Below are 23,276 nucleotides of genomic sequence, written 5' to 3'. Positions count from 1 at the left end.
AGAGACTGCTGGTGAACATCTGCTGACAGGTCTTGCCAGGTCTTTCTCTCACTCCATACCTGCAAAGTTTCTGGAGCCTGTTCCACAGTCTGAAGATCCATAGGCTCTTCCGGAGCAGGCTAAGATAACAGAAGTGGGAGATAGGGATGCATCACATTCTGTACTGAACTTCCAGCACCCCCACCCCAAATAATTATGGTAATTTCCTCTTCCAAACCACACTCCACTCTTGGCCTGTCTACATCTAACTACCAATAGTCGTACCACCCCAGAGCCAGGTACAGTACCTGAAGCAACTTCCTCTGGCTCTGAAAAAAGGCAGCTGACCAAAATTTAACCAAAATGAGCCAACATCTCACATTCAGAGTTTGAGTAATTGAGAAGCCCCCTACCGACCTCCAATCTCTCTTTTTTAGAAACTTTTTTTAGTCTAATCACATCTTCTACCCTCAGATCTATAGCCTCCGAACCTTCCCCTTACATACACAGCATTATAAAATACAGCATTGTCAATTCTATTACTTGTACATTAATCTAATTTTATTTGTTACATATAATTATTGTAATTCCTCAACTACAGTCTTTCTTGGACATTTGGTGGTTTAAATTGGCCATTGCTTTGAGTTCCAATCTCTTGTTTGAGACTACATGTGCACAATGTCCAAAGCATGATCATATGTGCACCTTTTATAGCAGGCATGAGCAAACTTCGGCCCTCCAGATGTTTGCAGTTCAATTCCAGGAGCTGAAGTCCAAAACACCTCGAGGGCCAAAGTTTGCCCATGCCTGTTTTAGAACAGTGATTCCCAAACTCTGCTCCTCTAGATATTTTGGATTTTTGACTCCTAGGAGTCTCAACCACTTTAGCGTTGGGTCAGAGATTCTGAGAGCTGAACTCCAAGACACTCAGAAGACCAGAGTTTGGGAACTGCTGTTTTAGATCGTATGCGCACAATATCCCAGACATACGACTGATGCAATGCCCTTCTGGTTAGCCATGCTGGTCTTATTGCAGAGGTAGACTGTTGAATGGAGAACATGCAATGGGACATGTGAGCTATAACTTCCTAGTCCGGTGGTGTCAAACTTGTTCCCCTCCTTGTATTTTGGACTTTAGATCTCATAGTTCTTGGCCACTGGACAAGCTGGCTAGGTTTTTTGGGATGTAGAGGCCCAAACATTTGGAGAGCCACATGTTTGACCCCTCTCTGTCCTAGACCCATTCTGCCATGGGGAGCGTCATAGGCTATCCCTGCCAGTCACTATATTCCTGAAGTGCAATTGCAGCCCTGGGATCATGCTTATCAGATAGCAGAAGCCTCACCTGCGGGGGATCGCCCACCCTGCGGACGTACTGGAGGACCTGCTCTTCCGTGACTGGCATGTGCTCCAGAATGACCTGCAGACGCATGCTCATCATGGTGGTGAGCCAGCTCACCAAGGAGGGGTTCATGTCTGCCGACATCCGCCTCTGATGCCAGGAGGGGAGAAGCAAAGAAAGAAAAAGAGAAGGAACAAGAGCCATTAGGGTCACCAAGAAGAACGGGACTCTCAGGCAATTCTAACTGGTTTTTGCCCAAAAAAGCCGAAAGCCATCTTCCCAAAATTCACTTCCCTCATCAGCTAGGTGTTCCATTTCAAAATGCAGTAGGCTCTCAGTAAACCAGAACTCTCAAGCAACTGGCAACCCCTCCCCTCAAAGGAATAATACTTGAAATAAAAACAGATCTTGATGATCCTGACACAGCCTTCCCAGTGAACACCATATCCATTCTGCAAGATTTTCAAGTGTTTATGTGTGTGTTTGTTATTTAAAGTTAAAAACTCATGTCCTGTGTTTACTATATTTTAATCTTTGTTCTGTGTATTTCAATAGAAATACATTTTAATATAGGTATTGTACATGTTTTATGATGATGTGTTTTAACTATGTTGTGCCCTGCTTCGAGGAGAGCCAGGTAAAAATTATATTATTATTATTATTATTATTATTATTATTATTATTATTATTATTATTTAAAAATGTCAGTGGAGTTCAGTAAGCTGAAAAGTTTATTACCTGCCATTTAACTAAAAATGCTTCTACATTCGCAAAGCTGTTTTTATAATACAGTAAAACTGTGTTTCATGATTTTGTCTTAATTTGTTTTTAATCAGTATCAACAGCAAGTCAATACAAAGTTTATGATACGATATGATATGAGACATAGTATTAGCTAGGCCTATTTTTAATAGTACCTCACAAGCAATCAGAAACTACATTTATCTAACATTCACCAATCCTCACGGGTGCCAGTTAACTGAGAGTCTATTATACTCAAAAGCAGTGCTATCTCCCACTCTATGAACTATCAAATCGCCCAAAACAAGGACTTTCCTCATGTTGCCATCCTTGAGAACTGTTGGCAGGTCTACTGAAATTGATGGCTTCACTGAGGTTATTTCCGGGATTTTTATAACTTCAAAATATGCATTAAGCTCTGAGAACCAGAGTTAATCAAGTAAAGGATAGGAAATGAAGACCAGACGCCACGCAAATTGTTCTCAGTCATGCCTCACTTAACTCACAAGAGGAAAGAAGAGAGGAACAAACCTAAAAACACTTTTGGGGCTGATTGTTTTGTGCATTTAAAACTACTTTCTCAGTCACACTAATAGAGAACAATGTTAAGTCATTTGTTTCACTGCTGCATAGATGTAGAAGTGGGATCAGAAAGGAAAGAATCAAATTGTAACCCTGATAATAAATCTCCAAAGATCAGTTTTAAGATGATACATTGCCTGCCAAGAAGTTTGGCACTGTGAAAGCCTTGAGCCTTAGTCCTGAGTTTGGAAGCAATAAAAAAGCAATAAAAAACATTCAGAGTATTCCTGGCCTAAGAAAGCCCTATGAAACTAACAGGGTTGTGAGTCGTCAGGTGTCATGAAGGCTCAAATAACCATACACACTAGGGTTTGTGCATTTTGTGTAAACCACCATTTGGTGTCCTGGATTTTGGTGGGGGCCCTGATCCATTTTTCAGGAGCCTCCCAAATACGGGAAGACAGAACTTCGTTTTTGACCTGAGAAGCCGAAAGATTTGTTTTCAATCCGGTCCACTGGCGGCAATGGGGGGGGGGGGGGACTTTCCAGGCTCCCCTTCCCGTCATTTTAGGTATCATAAATCCAAGAAACCTGGATTTATGTCAAGGGCTTAAGATAGCACCCACTCTAGGATCCTTTCACTTCTTACGGCTGTCTCCCTCCCCGTACTCCACGTGTAGCCAAAAGAAACTGAAAGCAGCTGTTTTTTAGTAGCTACTATCCTGTTGCAGCTGGGGGAAAAATGGCGGTGGAGCCCATGGCATTATGAGCATCCGAACCAGCTGAAGACCGTTTTTTGGAAACAAATTCATGCATAAGCCTAATACATACAAACACAATGTACTTTCCTATGATGAAAACAGGAATACACAATCAAAGCACCCCCTACAGAGGGTCACCCAGCCTCTGATTAAAAGCCTCAAGAGGAGGCTCCAGAATGTTTCATCATCAAACAGCTCTTTACCAATGTTCAGGGGGAACCTCTTCTGTAGTTCAGGTAGTACCTATTTTGTAGTTCAATATGTTTCTAGATCAGCAGAAAACAAGCTCACCCCCCTCCTCAATGTAACATCCTTTTAAATATTTGAACATGGCAATGTTCAAATATGGCCTTCTTTTCTCTTAGAGAAACTTATGCAGGGCTTTGACTTCTAGACCTTTGAACATTTTGGTTGCTCTCCAAAGGCATCAAAGCTCAGGAACTTCTTCTTCTCAACAGCCTTTGGAGCTAGTCCAAGTGCCTGCAGCTCCCCACATACAAATGAACACATCTTTCTCTTCCAAAGATGTCAACCCCAAACAAAGCAAGCTGCTTGTGGACTGCAGGGAACGGAAAGCATCATCACTTACAATGCGGTCGTTGATGACGGCTGTTAGGGCACCCTGCTCCCCCCGCAAGCAGTAGAGGTTCAAAGCCAAACACTCAAACAGGCCCTGGTTGCACAGCTCCAACAGCCGATACCCAAAGGTGTTATCTGAAAAGGAAGGGAAGAAGACAAGGAAGAGAATCTGAGGAAGGGGACAGCTTTATCGAAAGACCCCTGAGGCACAGCTCGAAAATATGACTCAATATTGCTCCTTGGATCCCTGGCCACTCTACTAAGCTCTGCTCTTAACTCTATAGTTGTCTTACCAGTGCAGCGGAGGATGTGTGTAGCGATGCGGTTGAACTGCTCCTGCAAGAATTCCAGATTGGTGCGGGTGATGTCAACACCATCACGAACGCGGACAGAGGCCTTTAGAGACATTGGGAGGGAAAGGAATAATGAATCACATTTTATCTGTCTTGAGTAGTTTTTAATTTTGTGAACTATTTCTGAACCATTTGTTTCTTAAGATTTCTACAAGATTTCAAACTGAAAGGAGTACTCCTCTTGAATTGCAGCGAGCAGACTACCTGGAGCGCACATCAGCTGCAAAACCAGTAATGTGACCATTCTATGCATCACCAGGACTCCATATACCAAGATGCTTCATAAACACAATATCGTCACAAAATGCAAGTACTGGCTGTAAAACCCAGCTTCCTGAGAATCTCATGTTGTGTGTGTGTGTACACACATACATGTATGTATATGTATATATAGAAATAGAATGAAGTCACTACCCATTAAGGTTGTTCAAGTGGCCAAATACGCAGCGATTCTAATATCTCACATATCTGCTTGTTCATCCCCATGTTAAGGGAAGAAACAGCCAGGATTCCCCCTTAATTTTGCATAATTCTACAGGTTTCTGACTCCAAGATTTTCAGCTGGAGAATTTAAGCATTCAGATTTCTCTGTTTCTCACTTTTAGGCCAGTCTAATCTGGTTTAAAGTGCAAGCAGAAGTGAGTTTGGCCTTGATTCTCCCAACTCAGAACAGGGTTGTTGCACAAATAAAGGAGGATGAGTTGAGAGTGAAACTTACAAAGCTCTCGCGGATGTAGTCCTCCAAGCCATTGATCAAATTGTAAGTGGCCATCTGGAAGAGACAAAAAAGAAAAGCACCTGTAATCAACTGCAAGAGGAGTGGAAGCAGGGAAGCTTAGGGGGAAAGAGAGGGTCCTCCCACCTGGATGTTCCGATCTGTGGGCTCTTGACCATGCAGATACTCCTCCCGGAAGAACCGATTGAGCTGGGGCTGGATCCGCTTCAGGGGCTGGAACTGCCCATGTAGCAGCATCACCATGTCAACCATGGAGAAGTTCTGACAGATCAGGGAAAGCAGGTCTCCAAAGAAGCCTGGAAAGATGGGCACAGAAATAAAAACATGAACCCTCCCAATCTTTTCCATCATTTTGAAACACTCTGCATTTCGTACCTTTTGGTTCATCTAATAAAAGTATCACAAGGAAGTGTATTTTAAATTCTGTTTCATGGCAAGCATGGTTAAAAGACTCCAAAGCTAAATTCTGAATCCGTGAAGGCCAAAAAGAAACATTTCCAAGCACCAATCCAACTATGGCACATCTCAGTCACAAGAAAAGAAAAGGATCACAGACTTAGGAGTAGGAGGCATCTGAATTATCCAACTGAGAAAAAATGCATTCTGAAACTTAGCAGGCAGCCCATTACAAGACACTAGTGTGTTCCTTACCCAAGGCCCCTTCTGTGCCCGGTTCAAAGATGTTACTGGTTCCGCTCAGGCGCTGGATGAAGTCAGCAATGCTCTCAGTGCTGCACTGCTGGGCACTGAGTGAACCCATCATGGACGACAGCACCCCTTGGACGACGCTGGTGAAAAACTCAGGAGGCGGGGCATCGGCTGAGGAGGCCCCTCCGCGAACCCCACTGCCTCCCACACTGCCAGAGGGGGCCTCTGTCCCACTCTGGGGAGCAGAAGGGGGAGGCGGTGGGGGTGGAGTGGCCTCTGGTTGGGGAGGAGGAGGAGGGGGACTCTGTTCAGGAGGGTGTGGAGGCGCTGCTCCCATCTGTGTGGCCTGGAGAGAGAAAAGGAGGAAGTCAGGAACTGGACTAGTGGGAGGTGGAAAAGGCTAAATAGGATTTCAAGAGGGTTCTTGCCAAGAATGTGCACTTGGGTTTATTTGTGGGGGGTAAATTTTGCAAAAAAGGAAAAGCATGTAAATGCATGTAAAAACGTAAAGCCGCAACAACTGTAGCAGCAGTTCAGCAGAAGAGTGATTGCTCGTCAGCAATAAAGGGGCAGAGAAAAGCTTTTAAAAAAATTATAGAACACTTTATTCAAAGAACTACATAACTACATAGGGAAGTTAACAGGATCTAACTATCTAACTCATAGCAGACATCTTGTCTCTCCATATTCACAGAAGAACAAATAAAGGACCATAGATTGTTGTGCTTAGAAAAAGGGTGTCGCCCGGAGGAGAATCAATCTAACAAGAAAGGTGACTGGAGGAGAAAAGAGTAAGACTGGCAGACAGAGACTAATGAGCAAAGGGCTTTTCTCTGTCAACTAACTCATTTGCGTACACCTTGAGAAGGATGTATTTTTTTAAATTAATTTTTTAATATTAGAATATACCATTAATTTTTCCAATTATGCAACAATAAAGAACCAGTATCTATGACAGGAAAATACATGGTATTTTGAAAGAATATTTAACCTCTTAATACAACTTATACATACCATCATTAAACATATTAGCATTTTGCAAACTCGAATCTAAAATAACAATGAACCTTAACAATAACCTGCTACCCATCTAGTTTTCAATTTTCCCGTCTTTAAACATTACGCTTATGTGTTTCACTATACCATTGTTCTAAATGAATTTCCCTTTTATCTTTCCAATTCTTTGCAACTATAAATCTTGCCGCTGTTAGTAAACTACAGGCCAATTCTTTTCCTTCTTGGGTATGTATCCTCTTATCGCATATTGATAACAATGCTGTTTCTGGTACATTTTAAACTCAATTTTTATTATTGCCCTTATTTCATTAAAAATTATTTCTCAGAATTTTTTTAATAAATTTGCAGGACCACCACATACGAATATATGAGCCTACTGCCTGACAGCCTCTCCAGCACTGATTAGAATATTTCTTGTCTATTTGATTTAGTCTAACTGGGGTTAAGTATCACCTACAAATTATTTTATACTAGTTTTACTTAATTCTTATTTACTTATCTTTTAAGATACGCATTTTCAATATTCTTTTCATTTCTTGAACAGAGTTTTTCCTAAGTCTTGTTCCCATAATTCTCTAAAATGACTCATTTTTCTTCTTCTAGTAATAATTTATAACGTCACTAATTGTACCTTTTATTATTTCATTTGTTCAATTGTATACACTCATACAAGGCTATCGCCCTTCCTGCTAATAGATCTTTGATTGTTTTTAAGTTTATTATCTTTAAATCCCAGTCTCTAATTTTTATTTCCCTCTTTTTTTAAACTCTTCCTCTAATTCTTATTTTAAATTTTATTGGGAAATTTTCTAACGTCAATACTGGTGCAGGATGTGTTTAAATTCCAACATTAAATGTAAATTCAGATATGCTCATGCAGAGAAAGCCCCAAACATCCCTGTGGCAAACTGCCCAGGTAAGATGCTATGGAAGGATATTTTAGGTACTCACCTGAAGGAAATCTGTCATGCCTTGCAGGAAAGCAGGCACCCCTGGCATGGCCACAGTAATGGTTGGAGAGCCAACGCCGGCCATCCCAGCCATGGTGGATCCTGTGGCACCGAAGAAATTCCCCAGCAGCTGGGATAACTGAGATAACTGAAGTTCGGCGCCTGCTGTAGGAGGCTGGCTGGACGGGATGGGCCCTCCTGGGGCACCGGCAGAGCTGCCCCCAGCTGCAGTGGTGGCAGTATTTGTTGTACCGGCGCTGGCTGAGGCAGTTGGAGGAGAGGCAGAGTTGCTGGTACTAAAGGTAGCTTGGGTGTTGACGGAAGAAGGGGCTGATGCGGTTGTCCCACTGCCCTGAGCTGGAAAGGAAATATGGAAATGACTACAGGGTCTAGAATCAGGGGAAAGAGACTACGCCCACTCTGTGACTCATCACTTCAAATTGTCCCAATTCAGATTGGCAAACACAAGGAATCTCAGGTAGCTCACTTTTCTTTTGAGTCTAGAGCTACAACAACCCTTTGCTTTTTCAGTGGTTCCTTCCAACTATCCAAGGGCCCTTCCACACTGTCATATAACCCAGAATATCAAGGCAGAAAATCCCACAATATCTGCTTTGAACTGGGTTATTTGAGTCCACACTGCCATAAATTCCAATTCGAAACAGAAAATGTGGGATTTTATTCAGCTGTGTGGAAAAGCCCCAAGTATTAAACCACATTCAGATGTGGTAAATTCCCAGAAATCCCCCACTTTATTCCTTAGCACTTGAATTTGAGAGTATACACCCTCGGTTTAACCCTATGGACCTTGAATAGCACTGGCATAGGAGGAATAAACTTGCTTTCTGTTCTTCCAGAAACTAGAATGTGAACTAATGAATTTAAATGGCAAAAAACAAAGTGCTTGACAGTACAGAGCTGCTTGACATTGCAACATGCTGGACTCTGCTCCTTTGGAACTCTTTAAACAGACATGCATTTCTCAGGACTTTTCTTTTGCGCTCCTACATGGCAGGAGTTGGGACTAGATGGCTTTTGCATTCCTTTCCAGCACAATGATTCTGAGTTCTGGCTTAGAGATGACCCAAGTGTTCCCCAGCACCATCTCAACTTCACATTTTGTGACTCTTCCTTCTCTGGGTTTTACAACCTACCCACAATGACCGGCTGCATGAGGAGTTGTCCCACTAGGCCACTGATCATCTGGGCCAATGAAGCATTTCCACCCAGGCTGGGAGGCTGGAAGGGGAAAAGACAGGTTCAGAAGAAAGAAGACCCCCAACTAGGAAAATAGCTCAATTTTCATCCAGCTGCCCTCCTTCTTACCCCTTGTCCGGGTGCCTGGGGTGACCCTGGGTGAGTGGGCCGCACAGAAGGCGCTGAGGGTCTGGCAATCATGACACGTGTTGGTGCTGACTGGAAGCTTGGGACTTGCTGACCTAAGAAACGGGCAGAGCAGAAGTCCAAAATAGCACATTTCATCTCATAATAAGTCGCCAACGCATAATAGTTACACCCCCATTTTTTGGGGTGGCAAAATTGGAATTTTTGTGGTCCTTGTGTAATAGTCACAGGGCTGCTGATTGGGGCTGATTCCCCCTTCCTTCTTTCCTTCTCCAAAGGGAAGGCAGTTTTAAAACAAACAAACAAGATGGTCATTTGAAGCTGGATCATTCTCCTCCACTGCCTTCTGTCTCGGAGGTAAGGCAGCTTATTTTATTTTAAAAAACAGAAACCGGAAAATCAATGGCAGATTTTCTTTTTCTTTGCATAATAGTTGCAACCCTCCTTTTTTAATCATAAAGAAGTGATAAAAGGTGCAACTATCATGCAAAGAAATACAGTACTTAAAATCTGGGTGCCAAAAGTAAACTGGAAAATTTACCTGCAGCAGCTGAGGCGGCAGCTGCCATGGCTTGCTGTGTTATCTGATGGGCCACAGCCTGCATGAACTCTGGAGGGAGGCTGGGGAGGGGCATATGAGGAGCACCACCTTCAAGAAAGTAAGACCAAGAGAGCCATCACCAAACAGCCAACAACCATGGTGTGAACACACACATACATTTTTGAAATGTACAGAAAGATGCTTTATCCAATAGAAAAGGTCACATACAAAAAGAATGCAATTGAAAAAGTGTGCAGAAAGTGTTTGAGGTTTTTGAAAAGATGTGCAAAATATGTGTATCTTTCTAAAATGCATACCAAGATGATGTATATACCCATGTATAAACTGGGAGTAAGTATGGGTGCCAAAATTATGGATTTTGATACAATTGTTTGATAAGTCAAGGGTCATTCCACAGAGAGGGGATGACATGTGCTGTCTCAGAGGGACAGTCATCCCTGGCTGCCACTGCCATTTGCCTAACCAAGCAAACACAGAGGCCAAAAGCAGCAAACCACAGCAGAGAGTGGGGAGGAGAGCAGTACTTTTAGGATCTTCTGGAATGTTCTAAGCTTTCACCTTTTGCCACTCTACTCAGAGACAATGTTCTTTTTTTTTTGTAAAGGTTAAGGTACAGTACTCACACTCACCTGTGGATAAGTCAAACCAAAATACATATCTGACTAAAATGTCTACACTTATACATGAATATATAGGGTAGATATGCAATCCAATGCAAAATCAGATTTGCCCATCCCTTCTACTCCCACAGCCTAGTAGTCTATCCAGAACACCAACATACTTTGCTCATTCCTTACCCATTCCTGGAGTATGCCCAATTGGCCCAGGAGTTCCTGCTGGTGGTGCTCCACCAGTTCCGCTCCCTCCCATCGGGGAGCTAGAATCTAAGGAAGTGGGGGGAAAGACAGCAACAACTCAGAGGCAAGGTTCTGCATGCAGAATATCACAGTTTAAATCTCCAAACCCTTCAGGTGTGACCCAGAAAGACCACCCACTGGCATGGAGAAATACTAGCAAATTCTGAGCAAGAGAAACCAACTGTCAAGCCTAGCATATAGCAGTGTCTACCATCCCCAAAACCACATAAAACCCAAGACAATCCTATAGCCAAAAAGCAAGCACTGGAGCAAAGAGAAAAAACAAAGGCAGGCTTCAAGCAACACACTGAGTCTCAGAAAGTTGTCTAACTGCCTATGGCATCAAGGATGCTGGAGAGAGTCCCTCCCAGACCCAGCAAGTTCTCATCCCAACTAAATGCTAAGCACTGATACACTTGAAGCACTCAAAGACATTCATGCATTTATTTATTTATTTATTTATTTATTTACAGTATTTATATTCCACCCTTCTCACCCCAAAGGGGACTCAGGGCGGATCACATTACACATATAAGGCAAACATTCAATTAACACAGAACAAAGACAAGACAAACGTGGGGCTCCGAGCTGGCCTCAAACTCATGACCTCTTGGTCATAGTGATTTGTTGCAGCTGGCTGCAGCTGGCTGCAGCTGGTTGCTCAACAGCCTGCGCCACAGCCCGGCCCATGCTTTCATCTGAAACGATTTCAGTCTTTACAACAATAAACCCATACCACAGCTCAGTATTCATATCCACACATTTCACAAATGATGCAGGATCTGAAGAGAACGTTGTGCTCTTCTTTGCAGGTTATGCTGAGGTGAAATTAGAACCTGAAATTCCTACACCACATTGAGAAGGAACCCTCATCAAGCCTCCTTCGACTTATAATATCCTCCTAAACCTCAAAGCATTTTCTTCTATCACTACCCCATTTCCCCAGCATGGTTGCCAGCATTTCTCAAAAGAAAAGTTCCTGCCACATCACCCCTGTTCTGAAGTCCCGTATTTTGTGCGCGATCCCAAGCAGAATGCATAAAGGCTCCTTACCTTGTATATTCATATGCATCATAACCACGGGTTCCACTGTCTGGTGCGAGATACGGATCACCCGGGGGTGGCCTGTCTGGGAGCCCTGTGTCTGAGTAGGGGCGGCCCCCGGGGAAGAGGCTGCAGGGGGGGACCCCTCAGTTGGACGGCCAGCATCTGGAGGAGTGGAAGTGCCCGGCTGAGCAGGAGGAGAGGTCTGGGATGCCGTGGACCCTTCTGAGCTGGTCTGAGCACCTCGAGAGCCATTGCCTGTCATGGTAACTGTCGTGCCAACATTAATCTGCATTGAGAGGAAGTCGTAGAGCAGGTGAGACATGGAAGGACTCCTCTACTATTCTCCCTCCCTGAATCAAAACACTGCAGGCTGGGGACCTACAGCCAGTGCCTGAATCAGGTTTCTGCCACATACCTGGATAGGGATGGCAGCCTGCTGCAGCACCATAGGGGCTGTGTAATGGGACATGGGCCGCACCACATGGAGGTGGCGGGGGGCATTGCAGGAGAGATTGCAGCGCAGGTCAGAGAGCGTCACAAAGGTGTTACCCAGCAGGCGCAGTGACTCCCCCACTAGGTTGATAATTCGCTGGTCCTCTTCACGGCCTTCGGTCTGGCAGAAGGAAAGGCAGGAAGAGAAATGGAATAAACTGACACAGATGGATATTACCTAGCAAGATAGAAGCCCCTGATGGCGCAATGGGTTAAACCCTTGTGCTGGCAGGACTGCTGACTGAAAGGTCGGTGGTTCAAACCCGGAGAGAACGGTGATCTCCCGTTTGTCAGCTCCAGCTCCTCATGTGGGGACATGAGAGAAGCCTCCCACAAGGAGGGTAAAACATCAAACATCCCGGTGTCCCCTGGGCAACGTCCTTACAGACGGCCAATTATCTCACACCAGAAGCAACTTGCAGTTTCTCAAGTCGCTCCTGACACACAAAAAAGACCACTAGCAAGATGCCTTCAACCCCATCAAAACCAATAGTTGGTTGGGCACATTCTGGAGTGAATCCCACAACTAATGCTGCTCAAACGGGGAAGTTTTTAGGCAGATGGAGAGAACCTAGTTATTGACAACCCACCAATCACTTCCAATCCAACAGCTACACCAGGATGCACATCTACGGGCCCTTCCAGACAGGCCCTATATCCTAGGATCTGATCCCAGGTTTTCTGCTTTAAACTGGACAGCCAATATTATGAATTTATTTATTTATGATTTCTAACATGCCTGTGGTGGGATTCACTCACAGCATGGCCTAGCAGAGCAGGTTCCCCAACTTCTTTGCAAACAAACTCACAGGTAACAAACAAAATGGCCTGATCACTGTAATCATTGTGGAAGGGAATGCCAAACTAGATCCAAGAGTGGGAAAAACAAGACATTTTTCCATCAGCAAGCACAATCCAATTCCACCTCCCCTTACATTGTTGTTATAGTCGGCAGAGCCTGCAGTCCCCAGGATCTCCTCATATCTCTGCAGGAAGGGCTGAAGCCGGTTCTCCACGCCTCGGAGCTCCCCTAGTACTTCCACATACTCGCTTGGTGAAGGGTGGCTATGGGAGAAGACAAAAGAGAAATATGAAGAGGTGCCAAGGACCCGATACATATTTTCTATCTCCCTTCTGGTTTCTCCGCTTTCTGTTAAAGACATAGAAACACTGCTTTGAAATGCAATTCTCAGAAACCCACACCTACCCTGACAAATGGGAGTACCAATGTAAAACAACAATAAACAATTTTGGTCCCAGACCACACAACCAAAGGAAAGTTGGCCAAATATCTTCCTTGGTTCCAGTCCAGATTATCTGAACGGCCGTATTTCTGTCTGCAAACTTGACAGATATCTACAATCAACTGGGGATTGCCTTCTCTCTGTCCCACCACCTATTCAAGCTCTAGGGAAATTATCTATTAAATCGACTAGGACCTGTTATCGAACCCAAGCTTATTGCACAATAAGCAGGTTTCAGACCAGGGAAAAACTGTACAGGTCAAATTCTTCATCTGACTGAACATATCGAGGAAGGCTATGAGAAAGGCTGCATTACGGGAACAGTCTTTGTGGACCTTACGGCAGCCTATGACACGGTGCAACATAGAAAAATGCTGCATAAAGTCTACCATATCACCCAGGACTTTGACTTTACAAAAACTGTCCAGACCCTCTTAGAAAACCGCAGCTTCTATGTGGAGTTTCAGGGCCAGAAAAGCAGATGGAGGAGGCAAAAGAATGGTTTACCCCAAGGCAGCGTTCTTGCACCAACCTTATTTAATATCTTCACGAACGATCAGCCACAACCACCACTCACAAAGAGCTTTATATATGCTGATGACCTTGGCCTTACAACACAAGCAAAAGATTTTGAAACAGTTGAAAAGCAACTCACCAATGCCTTGAAAGATCTCTCCAGCTACTACAAAGAGAACCACCTGAAGCCTAACCCTGCCAAGACACAAGTGTGTGCTTTCCACCTACGTAAAGCCAACAGGAAACTGAAAGTTACTTGGGAAGGCCAAGAGCTCGAACACTGTTTCCATCCTAAATACCTTGGTGTCACCTTAGATCGAACACTAACATATAGGAAACACTGCACGAACACCAAGCACAAAGTAGCTGCACGCAACAACATCCTGCAGAAACTTGCTGGCAGTGCATGGGGTGCAGACCCACAAGTAATAAGAACATCAGCCCTGGCCTTGTCTTTCTCAACTGCTGAATAAGCCTGACCTGTCTGGCACAAGTTTGTCCATGCGAAGCAGGTGGACATAGCACTGAATGAAACATGCAGAATAATCACAGGATGCCTTAAACCTACACCTGTTGATAAACTCTACAAGTTAGCTGGCATTGCCCCTCCTGACTTGCGACAGGAAGTTACTGCTAACTGCGAGAGAAATAAGGTCGAACATTGTGAAAGCCATCCACTGCATGACTATCAGCCTCCTCCCACCAGACTCAAATCAAGGAAGGGCTTCATGAGAACCACCACTCCTCTTGACGTTCCTCCAGCAACAGCAAGGGTGTCCCTCTGGGCAGCTAAACCAGGCAATTCCAACTGGATGGCCCCTCATGAGGGTCTTCCTCCCGGGGCAAACCAAGAATGGGAAACTTGGAAGTCCCTGAACAGACTCAGAAGTGGAGTGGGCAGATCAAAAGACAACTTGGCAAGGTGGCACTACCTGGAGGAATCCTCCACCTTGTGTGACTGTGGAGCTGAACAAACAACTCAGCATATGTATGCTTGCCCACAATGCCCTGCCTCCTGTACGGAGGAGGAGATGTTTAAAGCTACAGACAATGCGGTTGCTGTTGCCCGCTTTTGGTCCAAAACTATTTAGTTGCTTGTGATTTCTTTTCTTTTTTTATTTCCATTATTTGAAATGTATTTGTTGTACAATGCTTTTGACACAAAATTAAAAAAAAATCTTTTCGGTGGTTTCTCCCAAACTATGGAACTCCCTCCCAAGACAGACCAGGAGGGCCTTATCCCTGCTGGCCTTTTTGCAGACATTTGATGGAGGATGAGGTTATGGGTGGGGAGTTGGGGAAGATATTTAATTTTAAATGTCCAGGTTACCTGCAGGATTGTCTTCTCCCGTATAATCTGCCCCAAACACTGAGATCCTCGGGGGGGGGGGGGGGGTATCTGCTCCAGCCTGCCAAAACCTGACTAGCAACCACCACCCAGAGGACCTTTTCATCGGCCAATCCACAACTGTTGAACCACCTGCTGGTAGAGCTCTGACAGCTGACACAAGTGAAGACCTATCTCTTCCAGCAGGCCTAGCCAGATAGTTTTGATTTTAAATTTTCAATCTAGGTCTAACTTTCATTTTGTGTTATTGTAATATGTATTTTATGGAAATGTGTTTTAATATGTGTATTCTACAGAGTTTTTTAAATTATGTGTTTTGATATGTTTTAGCAATATTGTAACCTGCCTCGAGCTGTGAGGAAAGATAGGTAAGAAATAAAATCATTATTATTAGATGTAATTTTAACTGTATGAGTATTTTCACTGTGTCTTAACTGTATTTTAACTTGTCTTCCCTGACAAATAATTATTTTTAAAATTGTTTTTAACTTTTGTATTTGCCATGTTTTACATTTATTGGGATGTGTCATGTTATCATAACCCATGGGGAGAAAGGAAGAGTAGAAATAAAGTTAATAAATAATACATAAAACAAATTAAATCTATCAATTTAGGAGAAATGTCACCTACCATCCCCTTCATGAAAACGTTCACAAACAAAATCAAGCATTACTGAGAATGGGTTTATGTCTGAGCTTGAAAATACAAGCATCAAATGAAACATGGTTTAAGTCTGAGCTTATGTGTTCATCGGAGCCATCAGCCATGCAGACTGGAGTAATAATAATAATAATAAACTTTATTTATATCATGCTATCATCTCCTCGAAGGAACTCGGGGCAGATAACATAAAATCAAAATACAGTAGCTCACTTTAAAAACACAGAACATCTAAGGATAAACTAGCTGCCATCAATTCACAACTAAAGTGCCAGAGTGTCAACCTCAAAGCCTGTTTAAACATCCATGTTTATAAACTGGATCAGAAAGACTGAAGGGTGGGGGCTAATCTAATCTTCTTTAGAAGGGTAGTCTTAAGTAGCACCTCTCTTGCAATTGCCCTTCTGTGATCCCAGCAATGCATGGCTTGTCCACACAGAGCTATTGTCACTTTGAACGAGGGAGAGGATACCCATCATGGATATCACTTTCAACTTGAGTCTCTCTCCCTAGTAAAAGTACCCTCTGCTTACTTGGGTGTAGCAGCATCAGGCGCAGGGGGTGGCTCAGTCCCAGATGGCGGTGTTTCCTCTGCTGCCGTGGGCTCACTGGAAGGCTCGGATTCAGCCCCTTCCATTGGCTCCCGTTCAGTGGGGCTGGCGGACGGCATCTCCTCAGATCCTGAGGGGGCCTGGCCATTGGTGCGACCCTGAAAAAGAAGAAGAGAGGCACAAAATTTTTACAGCATATTTCTGATCCACTTGCATCCTCCAGATTGGAAAAGTTACCATATTCAGATGTAGCTCTGAAACTCTGGCCCTGGAGGGGAGATGCGACCTTAAGTTGAGTTTTTCAAGCTCTATTTTACAACTATGCCCAACAACACAAAGTCAGTGTTACACTCACCTCCAGCCGATTGAGGATGCCCTGGACGTCTCGTAACATATGCTGAGCCATCACAAGACGGATGCGAGGTTCACTCTACAATAGCAGAAGAGGAGATACTGCAGATCAAACCAAGGGCACCATCTAGCCAGAATTACAATCCCTCAAGAACCGCAGCATCATCAAAGGTAACATCAAAGAGTCTACAAAGCCCACCTCCCATCACCACCCTCCAAGACCTCCTTCAGGACCCAACCACAACCCTACCCTTTGAGGTTCTACTTTCATTACAGCACCATATATAAGAAAACAGGGATGTGAGCTACTAGTAATTAGACAAAACCACACTGCCTCCCCCAAAGCCCATGTTGCATTAATTCCTTCTCCAGCCACTCAGAGAGCTCCTTTCTAGAAAGAGATGCCTTCTATCATATACAGTAGAGTCTCACTTATCCAACATTCTGGATTATCCAACGCATTTTTGGAGTCAATGTTTTCAATACATCGTGATATTTTGGTGCTAAATTCATAAATACAGTAATTACTACGTAGCATTACTGTGTATTGAACTACTTTTTCTGCCAAATTTGTTGTCTAACATGATGTTTTGGTGCTTCATTTGTAAAATCATAACCTAATTTGATCTTTAATAGGCTTTTACTTAATGCCTCCTTATTATCCAACATATTTGCTTATCCAACATTCTGCCAGCCCGTTTATGTTGGATAAGTGAGACTCTACTGTACTCCTATATCTTTGGAGATCTGGGGGCGGGGGGTCTACTTTTTAAACAGTAAATCCTGACCCCAAATAGGCCCTTTCCTTTTAAACGGCTAATTTGGGGGGGGGGGGGATATTGTTTCCCACAAGGAGGTATTCCATGACCCTTCTTAGTTTTGTTACCTGTATTAACATCAGTGTTTCATACAGAACCGTCATGCAGAATTCTCAGTTGCTAGAAACTGTATAATATGAAGTTCTATATGTAAGTCAGTTAAAACATTTTTTTAAAGGACTGCTGCATATATTATAGACTTATACAACATTCAAAGCAAAAGTGCTTTTGTGCCTAGCGAGTGTTGCCATCTTCATGAGAAAAGCAGGCCGGGGGGGGGGGGGGGGGGGAGATTTATTGCTTATGAAAATATTGGATGACAGCTGCCCGAACTGTCAAGCAAGAATGACCAATGACCATAGCAGCAGGGAATCTGCAGTGTATTCGTCCAAAAAGTAATCTTTCAAGAGCTGTCCAGCAGTTCACTTTATGCATTTAACCTTCGCTTTCAAAGGGGGGAAATCAAAGCTTTTATAGGATATATAGCCACTCACATTTTTTTTTCAATATAGTTAACACGTACAACTATTTCTACAAACACACATATCATCTTCCCTCTTTAACCCAATCACTTCCAGTCTTTCCACCCCTCTTGTACCTGTATGGGAGCCTGGTCCATATTTATATGAACATCCACAGACGATCCATCGCTCTTTGGAAAGCAGGGGATGAGCAGAGGAAGAGATGGTGGGAAAAAGTTAAAAAGAAATAAAAAAGAAATGGGGAGGTGGGAGATGAAAGAAAAAAAGAGAAAAAACAAAATGGAGTAGAAAGAAAAGCAAAGAAACCCAGGAAATCAAACAGTCAAGAATTCAACTATCTCTTATCTATTCTATCATTACATAATACCTAATGAATATTAGGAGTAAGCAAAAACAACATCTAGGCTTATACTGTATAATTCTCTTAATCAAGATACTCTTTTTAATATTATTTTAACTATATATATATATATAGCATCCAGAAAAAAGAGAAAAAATTACTGTCCGGGTGATCCAAATTCTGAATAAAATAGAAGGAATCAGAGGAGTAATAGAAATTATGCAATTGTGTATTGCGGAAATTGACCTTGCTAGTTATTGAATGGCAATGAACAATGGAGGACATACAATTCTACACAAATATTGCCAGTCTCATTCAGCTAAACCTAGGGTTGCTGAGAGTTCAATAGTATTGTGTATACATATTTTGGGGCTAATAATACACAATATATGGCAAAAAACCTGGTTTTTTTTTTAAACCAAAATAAATAAATAAAGAGAACCTGGAATTCAGTAAAATGTGGGTTAAGATCACATCTGCGCTTCACTGTGCTCCTATAGAGCCGAAGCATAAATAAGCTCCACTATTTTTATCCAGATTTTGGATCACAGTTTCAAATTTGACCTCATTGCCCTTTTTCAGACACAATTCATGAGTCTCTCCAGTTTTAATTTTTTAATGTCCAAAAGAAATTATCCGAAAGCCGATTTTGAGAACTAAGTCTCAATACTGATGCCACAATCTCCAATCTATAGGTGTCTTGAACTGGACACTACTGAATTCAATAAGTGTTACTTCTTAGTGATCCTGTACAGGACTGTGAACACAGAACACACATTTGATGAGACTGTCATCAGCTTCTTGAAAGCCTGTCTAATATAGCAGGAAGAGGTGGACAAAAATCTATTAGGTAGGGAGATGCCTTCATTATGACTGCATCTATGTTTTAGAAGAGCAGAGTTTTTTAGATGGGGATAGAAGTGCCCATGTTATCAAAGATATTTAGGATTTGCTTTAAATAGATGCAGTAAAGAAGGGCACTATGAAACCTCCTTGTGTCATCACAAGGGCCCACAGCCTGCCGTCCACCCCCACTCCAGGAGCCTGGAAATGTTATTGCTTTGGACCACAATGCCAAGAATTCCTCAGCCAGTAATTAGAACCTGTGGTTCAAAAAACAGTAACATTTCCAAGCTCTGCTTCACTTCCACCTTTAAGGACACACCTTCCTAACCATTTAATGCAGTTTCAAAATTGTACTTTTTTCCTTCATGATGTCAGGAGCAACTCGAGAAACTGCAAGTCACCCTGAGTCCCTCTTCGGGGGTGAGAAGGGCAGGGTATAAGTATGGGAAATAAATAAATATGGGAAATAAATAAGTCGCTTCTGGTGTGAGAGAATTGGCAGTCTGCAAGGACGTTGCCCAGGGGACACCCGGATGTTTGATGTTTTACGATCCTTGTGGGAGGCTTCTCTCATGTCCCCGCATGGGGAGCTGGAGATGACAGAGGGTACTCAAAAAAGTGGTTTTGCTGTGCAGATATATTTACACAGGAACCAGTTTGAAGCCTGGATGGAAATTACACAAACCACAGAGCAGTGATGTGAATTAAGAACTTACTTTCACACAGTTTTATGAGTGTTTGTGGTCTGGCTGCCTCAGTCTGACTGAAGCTTTGAACTGCATTAAATGGTGAGTGCAGATGGGGCCCAAATCTACAGAGCAAAACAACAGAAAACTCCTCCCTTTTCTAGAGGGCTGCCACTAAAAACAATTCTGGGGAGACACGCAACTCCCTCTTCCCATGCAGTGCAGCACCCTTCTGGCTAAAACTCACTTGTGTGGGTGGCTGAGGATCCATAATGCTTACTGGTAAGTTGAAGGTTCCCACCATGACGTAGCTGTTGGCGTTGCGGTCATGCACAGTGGGGCCTGTCCCCCGAGGGCCGGCACCGTTGTGAGGGACGGAAGATGAGCCAACTCCAGAAGGACCCCCTGAGGAAGGTGACTGGGTCTGGGGAGGTGCACGTTCCACCAAGTGAATGACTTTGCCTCCGACGTCTGCCCACAAAAACAGAACATTTGTGCTTGAAGGGGTTTTTTTTAATCAAAATTATTTCACTCTCACAACAACCTACAGATAAAGGGGTTCAAAAAACAAAACATCCAAACCAAGTCAATAAGCTTTGCACCAAAGCAGGGATTTTCAGCCTAGCTTTCCATAGAATTCAAGCCTGTAAGTTTATGGTGCAATGTTATATCAATTTCCCTGGGAATAAGAAGTTACTTTTTTGGATAAATGTTTAAAAATCAAACCCTTCCTCTAGCTAGAATAGTTAGTCCCCTTTTCTGGTAAACAGCAGCAGTGCAGGGTTTGCTGGTGGGAAGTTCTAGATAGGACACAAAGGGCCAGAGAATAGTTTTTAGTATTTCATTCAGTAAGAGACACAAATGTACCACAGAGCTATGCAAGAATACAAGCACAGGACTCCAATGATTGGACTGCACTAAATTTTCATTTAGAAACAATACAACTCTGCTATTTAACTCAAGGACAAAGTGAAGAATGTAGTATTTTCCAGTGCATTTCACATCTCTGATTTCATCTTCAGTGTACCATCCCTCAGACCCTTTCCCAAGTTCACACTATCTCCCTCATCCAAACCCACAGACACCCGACTCACTGTATTCTTTCAATTTCTTATCATCTTGCAGGACTCTTCCTTGATAAATAAGACGCTGCTTCTCTGCGGGGATGTTAACTGAACTCGCAATATGTTCCTTGAATTCCTTCACAGTGATCTGTAAAACAGAAAGAAAGTTAAGAGGTCCAGCAAGAAATCTCTCCCCTCCTCTATCCCCACAAACTCATTTGTCACTTTTTGGAACTCTCTCTTTCACTAATCTATTGGAAACCATCCCATTTTCAATCATTTGCAGAGGCAAATATCATTTCTGTACTACGCTTTCCAGAATCCAATGGCCAGTATGGCCCATAATATTAGACACATGAATGCTCTAGAATACATAATCCAAAATCTCTACTGTGGGAGAACCTTTATTAGGCCAAATAATAATGCACAACAGTCTTCATCCAACTTTAAAAACTCCCTATATTTCTTCATCAGTCAAATGTGGCTGATGAATAAGGTGTAGGTATAACATTAAGTCTATATATTGTTTTGCAGTGATAGAGGGCCAATCCCACAAGAAAAAGACCACAAGAAAAAACATACATTGCTTGGCTCAAAAATGGCTTTCCATAAGAACATGTGAATAATGTATTTATCTATGCCAGGGCATCTCTTAGCTTCCAAGAACTGTTTCTTGAATATTCTTGACAATGTATTCATTTACATTTGCACCTTTTGTCTATTTCCCCACATCTACTTCTCATTTAAGTATCTCTATAACTATTTCTCAACTCAGGTGATTCTCTACCTTGTATTAAATAAAAACGTCAGTCTTATGCTGTCACAACATTCTCTGTTATGGTTTTTCACAACATTTATTCAGAAAGGGCCTTTTATCATCTGTGACTACAATTTCAATTTCAGCTGTCTTACCTCTTCTTCAACTGTGAAGGTCCTTGTCTGAGAGTCCAAGGTTTTCACCATCACTTCTAGGTTCTCTGGATCTGCCATGGTGCCTGGTCAAATGCTGCCTTCAATCCCTGTGAAAAGGAGTGAACTGGTAAGCTAAACTTATGAGAGAATTCCCAGCAAACTATTGAAGTCGTGGAAAATCAACAAAAGTTCCTTTTCCCAAACATAACTAAAGACATTGCTAAGGCTGTAAAGCAGGGGTCCTCAAACTTTTAAAGCAGAGGGCCGGTCCACAATCCTTCAGACGGTAGAGGGGCCGAATTATCATTTGAAAAAAAAAAACCCGAACAAATTCCTATGCACATTGCACATGTCTTATTTGTAGTGCAAAACAACAACAACAATGAAAGAACAATACAATATTTAAAAATGAAAACAATTGTAACCAACATAAACCTATCAGGATTTCAATGGGAAGTGTGGGCCTGCTTCTGGCCAATGAGATAGTCAAGTTAATTAGGATTGTTGTTGTGCACCTTCAAGTCATTTCAGACTTTGGTTGAGCCTAAGTCTAAAATTATTTATTTATTTACTGCATTTATTTACTACATTTATATCCCGCCCTTCTCACCCCGAAGCTGTATGTACATACAATATATTATATTATTAGCATAACACAATATCAGCATTATATATTACTATATTGAATGATACCACTATACTGTAATATTATATGTAATATACAATTGATATTATTATATGGTATTATTATTATATTGTATAACATTATAATATTATTATCAATATTATATGTATATACAATATATTATATTATTTAAAATGATATAAAATATTATATTATAAAACTGAGGACGGGGGCCAGGTAAATGACCTTGGAGGGCCGCATCTGGCCCCCGGGCCTTTGTTTGGGGACCCCTGCTGTAAAGCATTTCTATGTACACATATCTATATGATGAACGATTGAGATTATAAGGTTAATTAAGACCATTTTAAGGATATACTTAAGAGATAAAATGAGAAATACAGGTATCATTCAATTTCAAAGCAAGAGGGAGAAAAGAATCACTCTTTTGAATGCTACATGCCAATTCAACCTCTTCAGATCAATCTTTGAAAAATGATTTTCTCATGAGACATGTGTATGATTAGTTCAGACCAATATTAATGATGGAAAAAAACACAGGGGTAAAACAGCAGCAAGGGGAAATTATTAACATAAAAATAAGGGTAGATTTTAATGAAATATTAGTTTCACACTGAGTGATGTCGGAAGTCATGGGTGATGGCTCAAAGGTGGGGGAAAGGGGGTGAGTGTGGTAGGCAGATATATTTGCATTATGTGTATTTGATGTATTTCTTTTAATTTATTTTGCATTCTGTATATCAACTTTACACAATTTAAAACATTAAATAAATTAAAAGTTTTAAAAAACCACTGGGGTAAAAAGAGCAGACAAAAGTAAAGAAGAGGCAAAAAGAAATAGACAAAGTATGCCATGATGTAGGCCTGTTCACCACTGGCTGTAAA

At 42.3% G+C, this 23,276-nt stretch overlaps 1 protein-coding gene across 5 annotated transcripts in view; it reads right to left on the bottom strand.

Annotated features, from left to right (window-relative positions):
- Positions 1–23,276, bottom strand: part of bag6 (BAG cochaperone 6) — a 34,504-nt gene that overhangs the window by 3,598 nt on the left and 7,630 nt on the right. For 2 of the 5 annotated variants that reach the window (XM_016991808.2, XM_008105685.3), the window contains exons 2-22: positions 21,749–21,855; positions 20,867–20,984; positions 20,020–20,243; positions 18,017–18,070; positions 16,605–16,679; positions 16,232–16,407; positions 12,866–12,995; positions 11,854–12,051; positions 11,445–11,724; positions 10,332–10,418; positions 9,514–9,621; positions 8,955–9,067; positions 8,783–8,867; positions 7,630–7,985; positions 5,665–6,007; positions 5,140–5,309; positions 4,996–5,049; positions 4,218–4,320; positions 3,935–4,059; positions 1,325–1,471; positions 60–119 (exon numbers count right to left, since the gene is read on the bottom strand). In XM_016991808.2, coding sequence (XP_016847297.1) covers positions 60–119; positions 1,325–1,471; positions 3,935–4,059; positions 4,218–4,320; positions 4,996–5,049; positions 5,140–5,309; positions 5,665–6,007; positions 7,630–7,985; positions 8,783–8,867; positions 8,955–9,067; positions 9,514–9,621; positions 10,332–10,418; positions 11,445–11,724; positions 11,854–12,051; positions 12,866–12,995; positions 16,232–16,407; positions 16,605–16,679; positions 18,017–18,070; positions 20,020–20,243; positions 20,867–20,984; positions 21,749–21,826 — 3,084 coding nt within the window. In that variant the 5' untranslated portion in view covers positions 21,827–21,855. The remainder of the gene's footprint in view (positions 1–59; positions 120–1,324; positions 1,472–3,934; positions 4,060–4,217; positions 4,321–4,995; positions 5,050–5,139; positions 5,310–5,664; positions 6,008–7,629; positions 7,986–8,782; positions 8,868–8,954; positions 9,068–9,513; positions 9,622–10,331; positions 10,419–11,444; positions 11,725–11,853; positions 12,052–12,865; positions 12,996–16,231; positions 16,408–16,604; positions 16,680–18,016; positions 18,071–20,019; positions 20,244–20,866; positions 20,985–21,748; positions 21,856–23,276) is intronic. The other 3 variants (XM_016991809.2, XM_008105686.3, XM_008105687.3) reach the window with 3 other exon arrangements.

The sequence above is a fragment of the Anolis carolinensis genome, chromosome 2 (genome assembly GCF_035594765.1).
Source record: "Anolis carolinensis isolate JA03-04 chromosome 2, rAnoCar3.1.pri, whole genome shotgun sequence".
In the NCBI taxonomy this organism is placed as follows: domain Eukaryota; kingdom Metazoa; phylum Chordata; class Lepidosauria; order Squamata; family Dactyloidae; genus Anolis; species Anolis carolinensis.
This window is presented reverse-complemented; position numbering and strand designations above follow the sequence as displayed.